This window comes from Halyomorpha halys, unplaced genomic scaffold, assembly GCF_000696795.3.
Source record: "Halyomorpha halys isolate HHAL.00 unplaced genomic scaffold, Hhal_1.1 Scaffold114.1, whole genome shotgun sequence".
NCBI lineage: Eukaryota > Metazoa > Arthropoda > Insecta > Hemiptera > Pentatomidae > Halyomorpha > Halyomorpha halys.
Genome location: NW_027110293.1, coordinates 291,404 through 304,857, shown reverse-complemented (window position 1 = coordinate 304,857; position 13,454 = coordinate 291,404). Strand labels below are relative to the sequence as shown.

The 13,454-nt window shown below is 30.3% G+C and overlaps 1 protein-coding gene across 1 annotated transcript; it reads right to left on the bottom strand.

Moving 5' to 3' along the window:
* Positions 1-2,147: 2,147 nt before the first annotated feature.
* On the bottom strand, positions 2,148-8,711 carry LOC106677930 (uncharacterized; the record flags this gene model as incomplete). The annotated part of the gene is given in 2 exon segments (XM_067048446.1): positions 2,148-3,004; positions 8,470-8,711. Coding segments are annotated over 2 exon segments (543 nt in total). The 3' UTR covers positions 2,148-2,628.
* Between the last annotated feature and the right edge of the window lie 4,743 nt (positions 8,712-13,454).

Here is a 13,454-nt window from a genome sequence, read left to right as displayed (position 1 = left end):
TTTTTGGTTTTACCTTTATTATACTTGAATATTACAAAACAGTATATAGTAACTAACAGTATATTGTAACTAACGGTATATTGTAACTACCGGTATATATTGAAACTGACGGTATATTGTAATTGAAGGATATATTGAAACTAACAGTATATTGTAACTAATAGTATATATTGAAACTAATCCATATTTCTTATATTCATCCCGTATTTCTATTTTTTTGTCTATCAAAAAAACTATTCAAACTCCATTAATTATTAATCAGGAATCATAATAAATTTCATAATCTCTAAGTTTTAGAAAAATAAAGTAGAGTTACTAGTTCATATTTAAACATCAGCATTTATGGCCTTATGTTGTTCTATTAGGACAAAGAGTTTTCTATCTACAAATTAAAATCTGTTCTAAGTAGACAGCAAATATTGAATTGAATAGTGAACCCTTACTGGTTCACTAGAAAATTGGTCGACTGTTTTCGTAACTTTCCTCCAATGTTTACAAGTATTTTAATACTTATTAAAGAATTATTCATTAATATTTTTCATTAATAATATTTTAAACAACATAATGAATGTTAAACTACATTCTTACATACATAAACTACTTTAATAACTACCTTATATTTCAGAAATAAACTCTTACATCTTCAGTATTGAAATACTAGACTTTGAATGAATTCTTACTATAGTTGGAAAAGGAGACAAGCTATAGGTAGTTTTATGGCTTGACAGAATAAGAACAATTTTAAATAATATATATGATTATTTTTTATAGTTATTAATATATTTTATTAGTAATAATTTATAACATTTTACTAGTCAGTCCAACCTATTTAGTAACAAAAGGCTCTAAACCTCAAATGTACTTATTGTATTCAAGAATTCATTCTCACAGTCCTCGAAGAATGGTGTTGTGATTGGAGAAAAAAATAAATCCCAACAAATACCATTAAATGACCTTACCCTTCGTCGTAAACCTACCGACTGCCCTACAGTATCCTTTAATAATGTTGCTTTTACCCCTGTTAAACAGATCCGCTACCTTGGACTATATCTGGGCAAATGACTTGGGAAAAAAAACTTGGAATCCTCACACAAGACTGAAAAGACAGGAAATCGCATATCAATTTCAACTATCACACGCACTAAGACAAACGGTGTAAACTTCTAATTAATTACAAAAGACTAATCTATATGACTGTAATAAGACCAATCTGACATATGGAATTTGGGGCTCCACTAAACCTCCGAATTCCTCTTGTATAAAATCCTTATAAACCAAGGATTCGTAAAATCCTCAATGCTTCTTATTTTGTCACAAATTAAACCACAAATAAAGACCTTAATTTTCCATATGTAACCAAACTAGCCCGAACCAGATATGATTCCTTCCATTATAAAATCCCTAACTACCCAAACCCACTAGTTTCCAACCTTGCTTCCTCTTCCATTCCTGACAAACCTGAAATGAAGATGGCCACGAGACCTGCTAATGTAAAAACTTCATTAGAGTGCTGCCAATGCGTAGTTTCTCTATACGCCTGTATCACTCCATTATAACTTATCTCAAATTGAATGAATGTATTATTATGTACAGTTGTAAATTTCTATAAAGATGTTAAAAAAAATAAAAAATTCATTCAAATGATAGTGTTTCCAGCCTGAAATTGCGATAAGTTTACTATTAAGGTAATGGTAGCCTATAATATTCTTTGTATTGGTTTAAGCAAAAACCTAACCTACCAATCCACAAAAATATTAATTCGAGATAAATGGAAATTAAAATTTTCACATAAAATTAAATTCAACTTAAAGTCACAAACAAATTTATCTATAAATTATATTGATTATGTTTACTTTAACATGGCAGAAAACTACCAAGTGGGTTTGATTCATTCTGCTAAAACTAAAATAAATTTAAAATGACATGGGGCTTGGTTGATGGTCAGTTTGATGTGCATTTTAAATTAAGTAAAGCTTGGTTGGTTTCTGCAAACCATAGAACGGCCTCGTTTTGTTCAAATGTTGTACAATTTTTATCATTGTGTGGCTTGGTAGGTTTCTGCATAGCACAGCTCATTTATAAAATAAAAAAAATCTTTTATACGATTACAGGAGGAATAACAAGAAAAACACATTATTGTTCAAGAATATTTCATTTTATTTTTAATAAATGTGGCTTAACTTAATCTTATATACAAACAAATTTTAGATAATTAGTTAAGTACACATTTCCAACTTTAATTAAATGCATCATGGTACCAATCAATAAATTAAATCATTTTCATTATTCTAAAGAACTCAGCTACTTAATAACAAATTTATCACAGATTCAAAATTAAGAGATATCTTCCATTTTAAACAATTATACAATGTAACTCATTTTGATTAAGATATCAATGCTTTTCACTTTTTTTGATTATAGAATATTTAAAAATGTTGCAATATCTACTTACTTATATAAATACAGATAGTTTAAAATGTCAAGCAATCACTACTGCAGAAAAAAAATACATAATGAAATACGAAAACTTTTTTAGAAGTCAAGTAATTAGTTTTTGTAATATATATTTTGGATACATGATAGAGAAAATGTAAATGATATAGGAAGTTGTCAAGAAAGTTTTTTTTTTTAAGGATCATGGGAAGTATAAGTTGTTACTTTTCCATTATCATTAACGGAAACTGTTGCAGACTTCTGACTTGTTTTCTTACCATCAACATCTGAAGAAGAGGAACTCGAGAAAGAAGATATTCCCACAGATCCACCACCAGGAGCTGGGAAAGGTCCGGAAGATTCACCGACAGAACCAAATCTATCCCCAAGACCAGGTCCTCCACTAGATGGAAAAACTTTGGTAGAACCATAGCCCCCTCCGGGTCCAATCGATCCAGATGCAACAGCTCCAACTGATCCATCTCCGCCTCCTGTTCCAACGCCACCACCTGAGGTGGGGAATCCACCGCCAGATCCAATTCTATCACCTATGCCACTGGTTGGACAACCTCTGATTAAAATATGAAAAGCAAACATTTAGCTCATGTTCTCGATTTCAGCGAATTCCGCCACCGAAAACATGGACTAAGAAACATGCTCATGCATTTTCATTCAAAATAAGAAATAAAGTGTAGAAACTTTGAGCAAAACATAGAAACCAAACATGAGAAAAATAGAAAATCACATGTATATTAATGGAAGTATAAAGTAATTTTTAAAATTTGGTTATTAAAAGTCAGTAATGTTTTTAAATTTTTGTAATAATAAATACAGAAACATAAGAAATATAATTTTCAGTTATTATCAATTTTAATTATAAGAAATGAAAAAAAGATGTAATAGAGAAAATATTAATAACTAGCTACTTTCAGGTTCAGAGCAAATAAATACACTTTGGTTTATTTTTAAAACTTTTTTAAGGAAGAGATTAGAAGTAGAAAGTGATTAAAAGAAAGAAAATTTTTAAATAAAAATTAATACTTATTAGTTTTGCCAGAAGAAAAAGATTTTGAAATACAAAAATTAGTTAACAAATAAATTAATAAAAAATAATTAAAATTTAATTTATTGTCTACTGTTTACTATAGGTTATCTACTTTATTAGTGAAAAAATAAATTTACATCCATACAGACAATACATAGGCCAAAAACATGAATCAGCTGAAATATTTTAATAACACATACAATTATGGAAAATCATCATTAATTGACCTATCACAATTTGTTGAAGGAATTCCTCATTTCCATGTGTATATATATGTTCATACACAGTATTCAATACAAATTGGCTTTAATGCTTTTTAGCCTAAATGATTTATCTGATCCCAAAAATTACTCAGGAACAAGATACGAGTTTACTCCTTTAGTTCTACACAATGTTGTTGCTTTTTAACTATGGCCAAATCTGTGGCTGATGCATGGAGAAAATTTAAGGCATGCATATAACATCTACTTTTTAATATCCTCATTTATCAAGATAGATATTATGAAAGACCCTAAAAGGTACATTATGGTATCTTCAAAATTGAAGGAGTTATGCCATTTCGGAATCTTACATTCTCAATATCATTATTATTTTTCAGGTATTTCATAAAATGGAATCTTGGGGCATGACATATCATTTGTATGTGTTTTTTCACCCCCTCTCCCTATTTAAAATATTGCAGAATTTGCAAGTATTTTTTTGGAAAAAAAAAGGAAATTAATTGTATGAATATAAAAGCTTTAATTCATTTATATTTAAATAAAGGAGGAGAAGATGGTTGGGGGTGAGGTCAGTGAAGAAAACAAATAAGTATAAACTTATATATTAATGCCAACGTTTCAGCCAGAATTTCAGACCCTCATCAGAGCTAAGACATGGCACTCGGCTTTAAATCTGCACCAAGTCACCCTGGTACGAATTGAAATTCTGGCCGAAACGTTAGCATTAATGAATAAGTTTTTACTTATTAGTGTTCTTCACTTACTACATCTTCTTCTCATTTATATATATAACCACAGTCAACTATAAATGAATCTTTAATTATTTATCATTTTTGATTGAAAATTTAACCTCAATAAAAATAATAATAATGAAGTATGAAATGTTATTTTACGAGATGACTGGTTCATCCTTTTATAGATAGGGTCCAGTATAACATCTTGAGGAGGCCATTTGAACAATACTTTCTTTCTCCAAACACCAAAAATTTCACTTGGTATGTAAGGAGCCATACTTTTAGTACAAGAGCCGGGAAGAAAAAAAGGCAGTTATTTCACCTCAATTATCTAATAGAGCTACTATTTACATTCAATAGTTCTCGAGATATAGATTTTCAAAAAGTAACGTTTCTTAAAAATCTACAGAAAGATTAGCAGTTAGTTAATTTATTTTGAGAAATCTATATCTCAGGAACTATGTGACGTATAGATGTCTATTAGCACTCAAATTAAAGCTAGTTTACATACTACAAAAGTGTACCTTCGTAGAAATATTATTTTTCATGATATTTCATAAAATAAATTGATTTATAGTTAAAATAAGTTTGACTTTGAAAAACTTTATTTCAGAAACCATAAAACGTACAGATGTCTGTCAGCACTCAAATTAAAGCTTGTTAAATTTACTACAAAATAGTTTATAATGTTTATCTTTGTAGGAGTAGCAGTTTTTATGTTATTTGATAAAATAAATTCACAAACTGTTAATTTCTAGTTGTTCATATAAAGTGTTTGATTTTTACTTAATATGATATTACTATGAAATGATATTACTTACTATAAAGTAGTTCATGATACTTATCTTCGTAGGGATAGTAGTTTTTATGATATTCGCATATGAATATAAATTTGGCCAATAAAAATTTGTTCAAACAACTATAAATCAATTTATTTTAGCAAATATCATGAAAACTACCACCCCATCAACGAAAAACATCATAAACCACTTCGTAGCCCATTAAATTAGCTTTATTTCAGTGCTAATAGAGATCTGTACGTCAAATGGTTTTTGAAATATAGATTTCTCAAAATAAATTAACCAACTACTGATATTTCAGTACATTTTTATGAAAATTTGCTTTTTAAAAGGCTATATCTCGAGAACTATTGAAGGTAAATAGGGCTTGCAGTTTAGCAAATTTACTCTACTTTAAATGATGTTCCCTTAGATTTTCTATTGTTATTGGTATTTTTAAAGATATAGAGCTCTGAATGAAAAATTAATTTTTTTAACGCTTTGAAAAAGCTGCAATTTTTTATTTTCCCTACGTATACGGTAATTATACATAGTTTTCATTAAAGTCATCAAAGATTGGGGTGAAATAACTGACTTTTTTCTCCTCTTGGGCTCTTGTACTATTGGTCATATTGTATTTATCAGTAATTAACTGCAAATGAATCCCCTCGTAAACAAATAGGAACAATTAGATTAAGGATGAATAAATAAAGTAGTTAAATTTCTTAAAATCAGTTAATTCTCCATTAAATTGATTATAATATGCTGATTTGACAAGGAGTTTATATCTCAAGAATGGGTCCACTAGACTATGGAATGAATATTATCGTAGAAGTAATGAGAATCCCACAAATCAGCATTGAGAAAAACTTCATTATGAAAAAGCTGTTAAACTGAAAGTCATGATAACAGGAATATCATAAAATGCTTTAATTTTAAAAATAATAAAAAAATTTAATTAATACAATATATTTACCTTTAATAGTTTTAGAAAAATCATTTTAGAACTTACTTTTTTGCCTCTCTCAGAAAAAATTCTACACATATAAGCTTGGCAATATTTTTAATAAGAGGATGACAAAAATACATAAAAATGATGAGTCATGCTTCAAGATTCCATTTTATGAAATTCCTAAAAGATGATAATAATAATGTTAAGCATAGAATTGGGTAAATCCTTCAATTTTGAAAATATTGGAAGGAACTTTGTGGTATCTTTCGTGACTTTTTATGTAAAAGAGAGGAATAAAAAGGAGGTGTTATAAGCAAATCTAAAGTTTCCACCTTTTACGAGCAGTACATATCTGTAAAAAGCTGAGAGGCAATAACCATTACTGAAATAATGAAAGCAAACCAAAATATTTTTCCTCTAGTATTTGTTGATTAGATCATCCATTTTGTAGTGACCCCACTACTATATACTGGATACCACTATAACCGATATGCGCCACCTGGAACTGGTATTTGTCCTCCTTAGGAGGCAATGAGCAACAATATACATAGTAGGTCAGCACATTTTAGTGCTCGTTTTGGTAATGTATACTAGACTTTTATTTCACTCTACCTTCTCGGATCGCTCCTCCTTCATAAATCTTTTCTTTCTATTGTAAGGACTTATAGCTAGTTACTGTAGGACTTGTTATTCCCTTTATGACTGGGGCTAGTTCCCTAGAGAATCAAGTTTCCTTCTTGCAAGGAGTTACAGCTAGTTCCTGTAGGACTTGTCATCCCCTTCCCAACCTTTAAGATAGTTCCCTATGGAGTGAAGTTTCTATCCTGCAAGGATTCACGGCTAGTACGAATAAAATTCATCTCCTAACCAGCTACTTAGCTTTCTGAACACACATTGTTGAGGTCTTCTGATGTAGAGTACCTCTCATGTTCAATTGGAGTCAGAACTAATCAACTATTCACAGCCATCTCAACAGTTTGGCTGTAAAAAGCATTTGAGCCAATGCATGTTGGATATCTTGTATAAATACATATATAAAAATGTTTATAGCTGTTATAGCTCTTTGTAAGCAAAGAAAATGCATGTTTAATAGCTGTGTATCTTTTAAGAAGTAGAAATTGATTTATTCATTTATAAATTTAAACTATAACTACATTATGAGAGATGAATTGTATTTTGTTAATTATGTAGATAGTCTTTTACACAGCTGTATATTGTTTAATAATGAGTAAAATTGGTGGTTTAATTTTGTTTGGTGTTATTGGTTGTTTAACTTGGTGGTATATTTCCCTCTAATTTCAATTAGTTTTAAATCATATTCAGTTGTAAGCTTCGTTATTCATAGTTACGATTTCTTCCATTAGTTTTATACCAATGATGTAAAAACATTATGACTTAAAAAGTAAGAGCTAAAACTTATCTAAATTTTAGCTCTATTACTTTAAAATTAACAAAACTGTATCATACATACAATCAAGAACACAATTGACTACACAAGTGCAAACTAACTACATTTCGTCTCCAAATTTACAAAACAGCCAGTTAGTCTACTAATCTACTCAACAAATAGTTAAATAAGCAGTGTACAGTTCTGTTGGACCACATAAAATTACCTTTTCCATTGAAAATTCATTTCCACTAAAACTACCAAATTCTGCAAGACGGTACACATTTTAAAATAATGAAAAACCTGAGCAAATTCTAGATATTGATAAATATTTTTAATTTAAGATAATTATTAATAGTTCAAAACTGCTTTAATAATAAAATTAGAAAACTGATAAAGAAAAATTTTTGCCTATAATAGAAAAATTGAATTCACATTTTCATTTAGGATGTTTTGAGCGCTATTTGATTTAAACCTGAGCGTATTATTTTGTGTTCAAGAAAATAATTCAAAAGGAAATATGAAAGCAGAATGAGATGGTCTAGGTTGAGGTTAAGAAAACAAATAATATTTTCAACTATTAATAATGGCCAATGTTTTGATCTACAATGCAGATCTTCATAAGGACTTTTGTGATTGGTGGAAGTGCACACTATAAAAAAAAATTCAATTTTTGTCAATTCAAATTTTTTTAGTTTATTACTCTACACCTCCACCGAGAACAGCCCTAATGAAGACCTGCAGTGAAGCTTGTAATGTTGGCTATTAATAAATAATTAAAACTATTATTTGATTTTCTTGACCTCTATCTGGACCATCTTCTAATTCACTTATGGTCAATCATCTGTTCATAATAAAAGAAAGAATTAAACTCTCCCTAGAGTTGTTGCCAAACTAGGCTAAAGATAAAGTACTCACGGGATGGCATTAGCTGATGTTGCTTGTGCTTGCTGCTTTGTCCACTCTTGCATCTGATTTAGGTAGTCTTGAAGGAACTTTTGGAAGGCATTGAGATCCGGGAAGCCAGGGGGGCTGGGGAAGCCATAGGGATTGCCTCCAAACCCGCCTCCACCAAATCCACCCATGCCACCATAACCTCCTCCTCCATATCCTCCATACCCACCATACCCAGGCCCGTAGCCGCCTCCTCCATATCCGCCAGGACCACCTCCACCTCCACCGAATCCACCTGGAGCACCATATCCACCTGCGCCACTGCTGCCAAAGCCACTTGGAGCTCCACCGCCATATGATCCACCACTTCCAGATCCTGCGAAGGCATGGACTGAGCCAACTCCTTAGATATACCCATTTCACCACCACCAAAAATATGAAGCGGAAAATAAACAAAAATAATTACATTATTATTCGTATAATAATATGTTTTTTAGAAAAATAAATCTTGGCGACCTATAATAAAAATTATATCATTTCCAAAACTAAGATAGTTGAATTAATGTGATGCATATACTGGTACCCAAATATTCCAGTATCTCCAGAAATATTAAGGATACATATATATACTTTCTTATGTAGTAGCCATTAAGCTAGACAGAAGAATTAGGTCTCGAAATAAATACGAATAAAACAACGTATATAGTTAGCAGTTGAAACAACATCAATTTTTGTGATATAAATATAGCAGGAAATACATCTGAACAGGTAGAAAAATTAAGGTATTTAGGGCCTACAATATTTAGAAAAAAAATCAAAGAGAAAATAAAATAACGGGTAAAGGCGGGAAATGCTTGTTATTTTTAATTTTAAAATTGCTTAACTTGCACTTTCTATCCAGAAACTTATAAGTTAGCATTTAAATAAACATTATATTATAAGTTATAAACATTATATTATATTATTTTAAATAAACATTATAAACACTATAATTTTTCTTTCCGGGAGAGGATAGCTCATCGGTAAGGCTACTAAATCCAAGGTTCGGGTTCGAATCTGACTGTGGCAGATAATTATTATCTGTTACATGTAGCTGTTGGTAGGTTGCACCCAGCCTCATAAAGTAGATAGGTACCCTTAATTGAGTAAAAATCTGGCGGTCTGACCAAATCACCTCCTTGCACAACCGTTGGTCTAGAAACAGTACTTCCTTACGAAGTACAGCACTCCTAACCCTTTATGGGTTGAAGCGGCACAGATTTAATTTTATTTAAATAAAGATTTTTTTTCTCAAATATTTTTAATTGTTTTAGCACTATTTTGATGTGCTCAACTCACCGGCGATCTTAGATGGGGTCTGAGATTTATGTTTGTCCGTTATAACTTCGCTAGCCTCATCATAATCCTTTCTTAGTATGCTATATCAAACAAAACGCCTTGACCACCTTCCACGTTTTTCCGCTTTCCCGCCGGTTCAATCCTTAATCGTACATTTTCCGCGGTGTCGATGACATTCATGCTAATTAGAAGTCCAAACAATTTTCATTTTCCTAACGTCCCATTTCATTTTATCTCTTTTCAATTTTTTTTTTAAAACAGTCGAAACAAGTTCAAATTACGGCATACTAAAACGCTTACATCTTTCGATCATACAAGCATGTTACTTATTTTACCAAGCATTTATATATAATTGTGACTAGCAGTGAATGACAAACATGTGGAACTGGCTAAATATCAGTAACAAAATCAACAGTTTGCTAAAATATTGATCATTAATAGAGTGGATTTCGATGACTCTTTCAGGCCATAAGAACGGACATATTTATAAATAAAAATCGATGTATGATGTAGACAACTGTGATGTAATGTAATAGCCTTCTTGATAAGCAGATTTTATTCCGAGTTTAAGGCCAAGGCTAAGAAAACTTATCGAGATTCAACTGTCGCGGAATAGCTATTGTAGTTTTATAAATAAGTTTATAAAAATAATATACGTATTTGTACATAAGTGGAATATTTAGGGAGAAACGCTTTATTCAAAAGGCAGTGCCGCCCAACTGCGCACAGAGCATACTAAGACTAATTGCACAATTGCTTATTATTCTTATATTACATCGGCAAAGAGATTTAATATTAATATAGTGTTTTGTTTTTATATATTTTCATAATTTTTGTCATCCTTTTTTACTTATTTTTTTCTTTTACAAAAATATTGATTTTTTTCTTCGATTATTAACCTATATATCACAATCTAGTACTCTCTTATTATAATAAATAGTAAAAAATCTAAATATATACATATATAAAAATCATGCACAAATCTATTTAATTAAAATCTAAACAAATACTGGATATACATGTATACAAAATTTAAAAGAAATTATTTTTTCTATTTTTAATTATTACCTTAGAGTTCTACCAATGGGTAGTGTTTCTCTACCGCCTGTAACACTCCAATTTAACTAAGATCAAATTTACTAAATGTATTACAATGTACAATTGTAAATAAATTTAAATATGTACCGCTACAACCCATGAAGGGTCAGGGGTTCAGTAATTTGTAAAGTACTGTTACTAGTCCAACGGTTGTGCAAGGAGGTGATTTGGTCAGAATCACACCTGACCGCCAGATTTTTACCCAATTAAGGGTAAGCTGGGTGGACACCAGGGCCCTGTTTCATAATAAAGTACAAACTAATACTATTAGTCTTGTAGATTTATCTTAAATCAATTACCCAGACTTGTACAATAGTAACTCGTACTTTAGTGTTTTATAAGTTCTGTAATATCACACTAGTTTCCACACTTGTTCTATAAACTAATACTATTAGCTTTTATTATGAAACAGGGCCCAAGAGGACTCCAACAGGAGTTGACGCACGGCTACAGTACAACAGAAAACAATTTTCTGCCCAGCCGGATTCGAACTCGTGTCCTTAGAGTTAGTAGTCACGCGCTTTTTACCCCGTGGCCACCGCGCAACCACTGTTGTAATTAGCAATAAATAAATAAATTAACAAATATAATTATTACCTTTGTAATAAAAGTCACTATTATCAGCACTATGCGTTCGTTCTAAACTTACGTCAGTTTGGAATATCTGTTTTGTTTGAAACAGTGTAAAATAAATGTGCAATTAGTCTACTATCTTGTACGTGATAAAATTTTAAATATCTTCAAAATACGAAATTCATTAATCGATCTAGGTTATCTTCTGACCTCTATTAGCAAATGTTTTGCATCTTTGTTTTTCCTAAATTTTTTTTTATTTATGGCAAAAACGTTTCTGTTTAAACTTTCTTTTTATGTTAAATTAAATGTTGGATAAGGTCAGTGATGAGCTATTTTTATGATATTAGTGTCACAACTGAAAATATTCTTACTTTGTGGCACAATTTGTTTTTTTTATTTCTGGAAGAAGTTTGGTATTTTTTAATAATTAGAAATGAGTTCGGCAGTATAAATCCTGAAAATTAAGTCATTAATGACAAAAAAAAAAGAAGATAAAATTTAACTATAATAATCATAGAATTTGATATTTAACTTGTTTCAATTTATATTCAATAAATAAAAACGAAATTTATGAAAATTATTACTATACAATATATGAGGAGTTTTTTTTATCAAAAGTTATACAACCAATTCTCAAAATTAAAATTTCAAAATTCTACAGTTAAAACATGAAATAAGAAATAGTTTATTCTTCTTGGACTAACTCCCTTTAGAACAATTATAAGGTTACACAATATACCGTCCTAAAATAGTGTGGCCCCACTTAATTAAGACTTATATTATAATTGTATAATACTGAATAATTTTTGAAACAGAGGAAAAATATATACATAAAACAAAGTTAGATATAATATTTACAAATAACATATACTAATGTTCCGTATTTATATTATCAATATTATAATAATATTGGTTCAGTTTGGTGAAATAAAAATTGGTTAAATAAAAGGATTTTAAACGAGGGAACGGTTAATGCATGGCGAATTGTAGAGGGATTAGAGTGCCAGTGAAAAGCAACTCGGGAAAGAAATGATTTTTCAAACGCAGCGATTCGGTGAGGTTACTGCCTGGTACTGGATTGGACTGACAATTTGAAGTGAAGTTTATGTAGGAAAATGTTTAGTTCAAAATTTAAATTTTACCCTTTGCCCTTTGCAATTAAGAATTACTATTACTTTTTTTTTTTTACTTTATTTAGTTTATTCAGAACTGTAAAAGTATTTTTACAACCAGCGAATGAGACGTAGAGAGAGAAAAAATAAATAAATAATAATAAAAAAAAAGTCATGAAGGCATGAAGGTTAAGGTTAAGGTCATCCAATGATGCCTCTCCATTAAAATTGAAATTTAAAAATCAATTTAAGAGGTCCCTATTCCAGCTCCTTCGTAAACGTCGTCTCGTATCTGGTAAGTCTCGTGTTGATAGTCCTTGAATTAGAGAGTTAGTGTGTGTTGGAAGTGCGTCGTGAAAACGTTTATTTGTTTGTACATAAGGAGTTCGTAAGTCTTTGTGTAAGTTCTTGTTACTGATGTAGGGGGGAGCGCTACTGATCATATTAATTTTTAAAAAATAAATTTTTCAATAATAAATTAACTTATCAACATGAGAAGCTCTCATAATATTTATTTAAAATAACTTTCGATATTGATCATACATTATTTATCATTTATTGTACGATTTATCAAACTATCCTGTGTGTTTAATCATTGCTCGAGGACCAGGGCCAAGGATATGGCCGGGCTAGCTAACCAGTGTTTTGGTCATGTCAAGGACGACGAGATAGTATAGCTTCTTATAAGCGGAACTTCTAGAGAGCATTTTTTAAAACTTGTTACATTCCTACGAACGAAGTGAATGTATTTTCTTATTTTTCTGCCAAAATTTATATTTTCTAAGGATCAAAAAGAAACAAGAAATTTTATCGATATTTCCTAATCGATAATATTACAGCAATGACAGAGTTATTCGTAAGTAAACTCAAGGCTACAGATGGTTA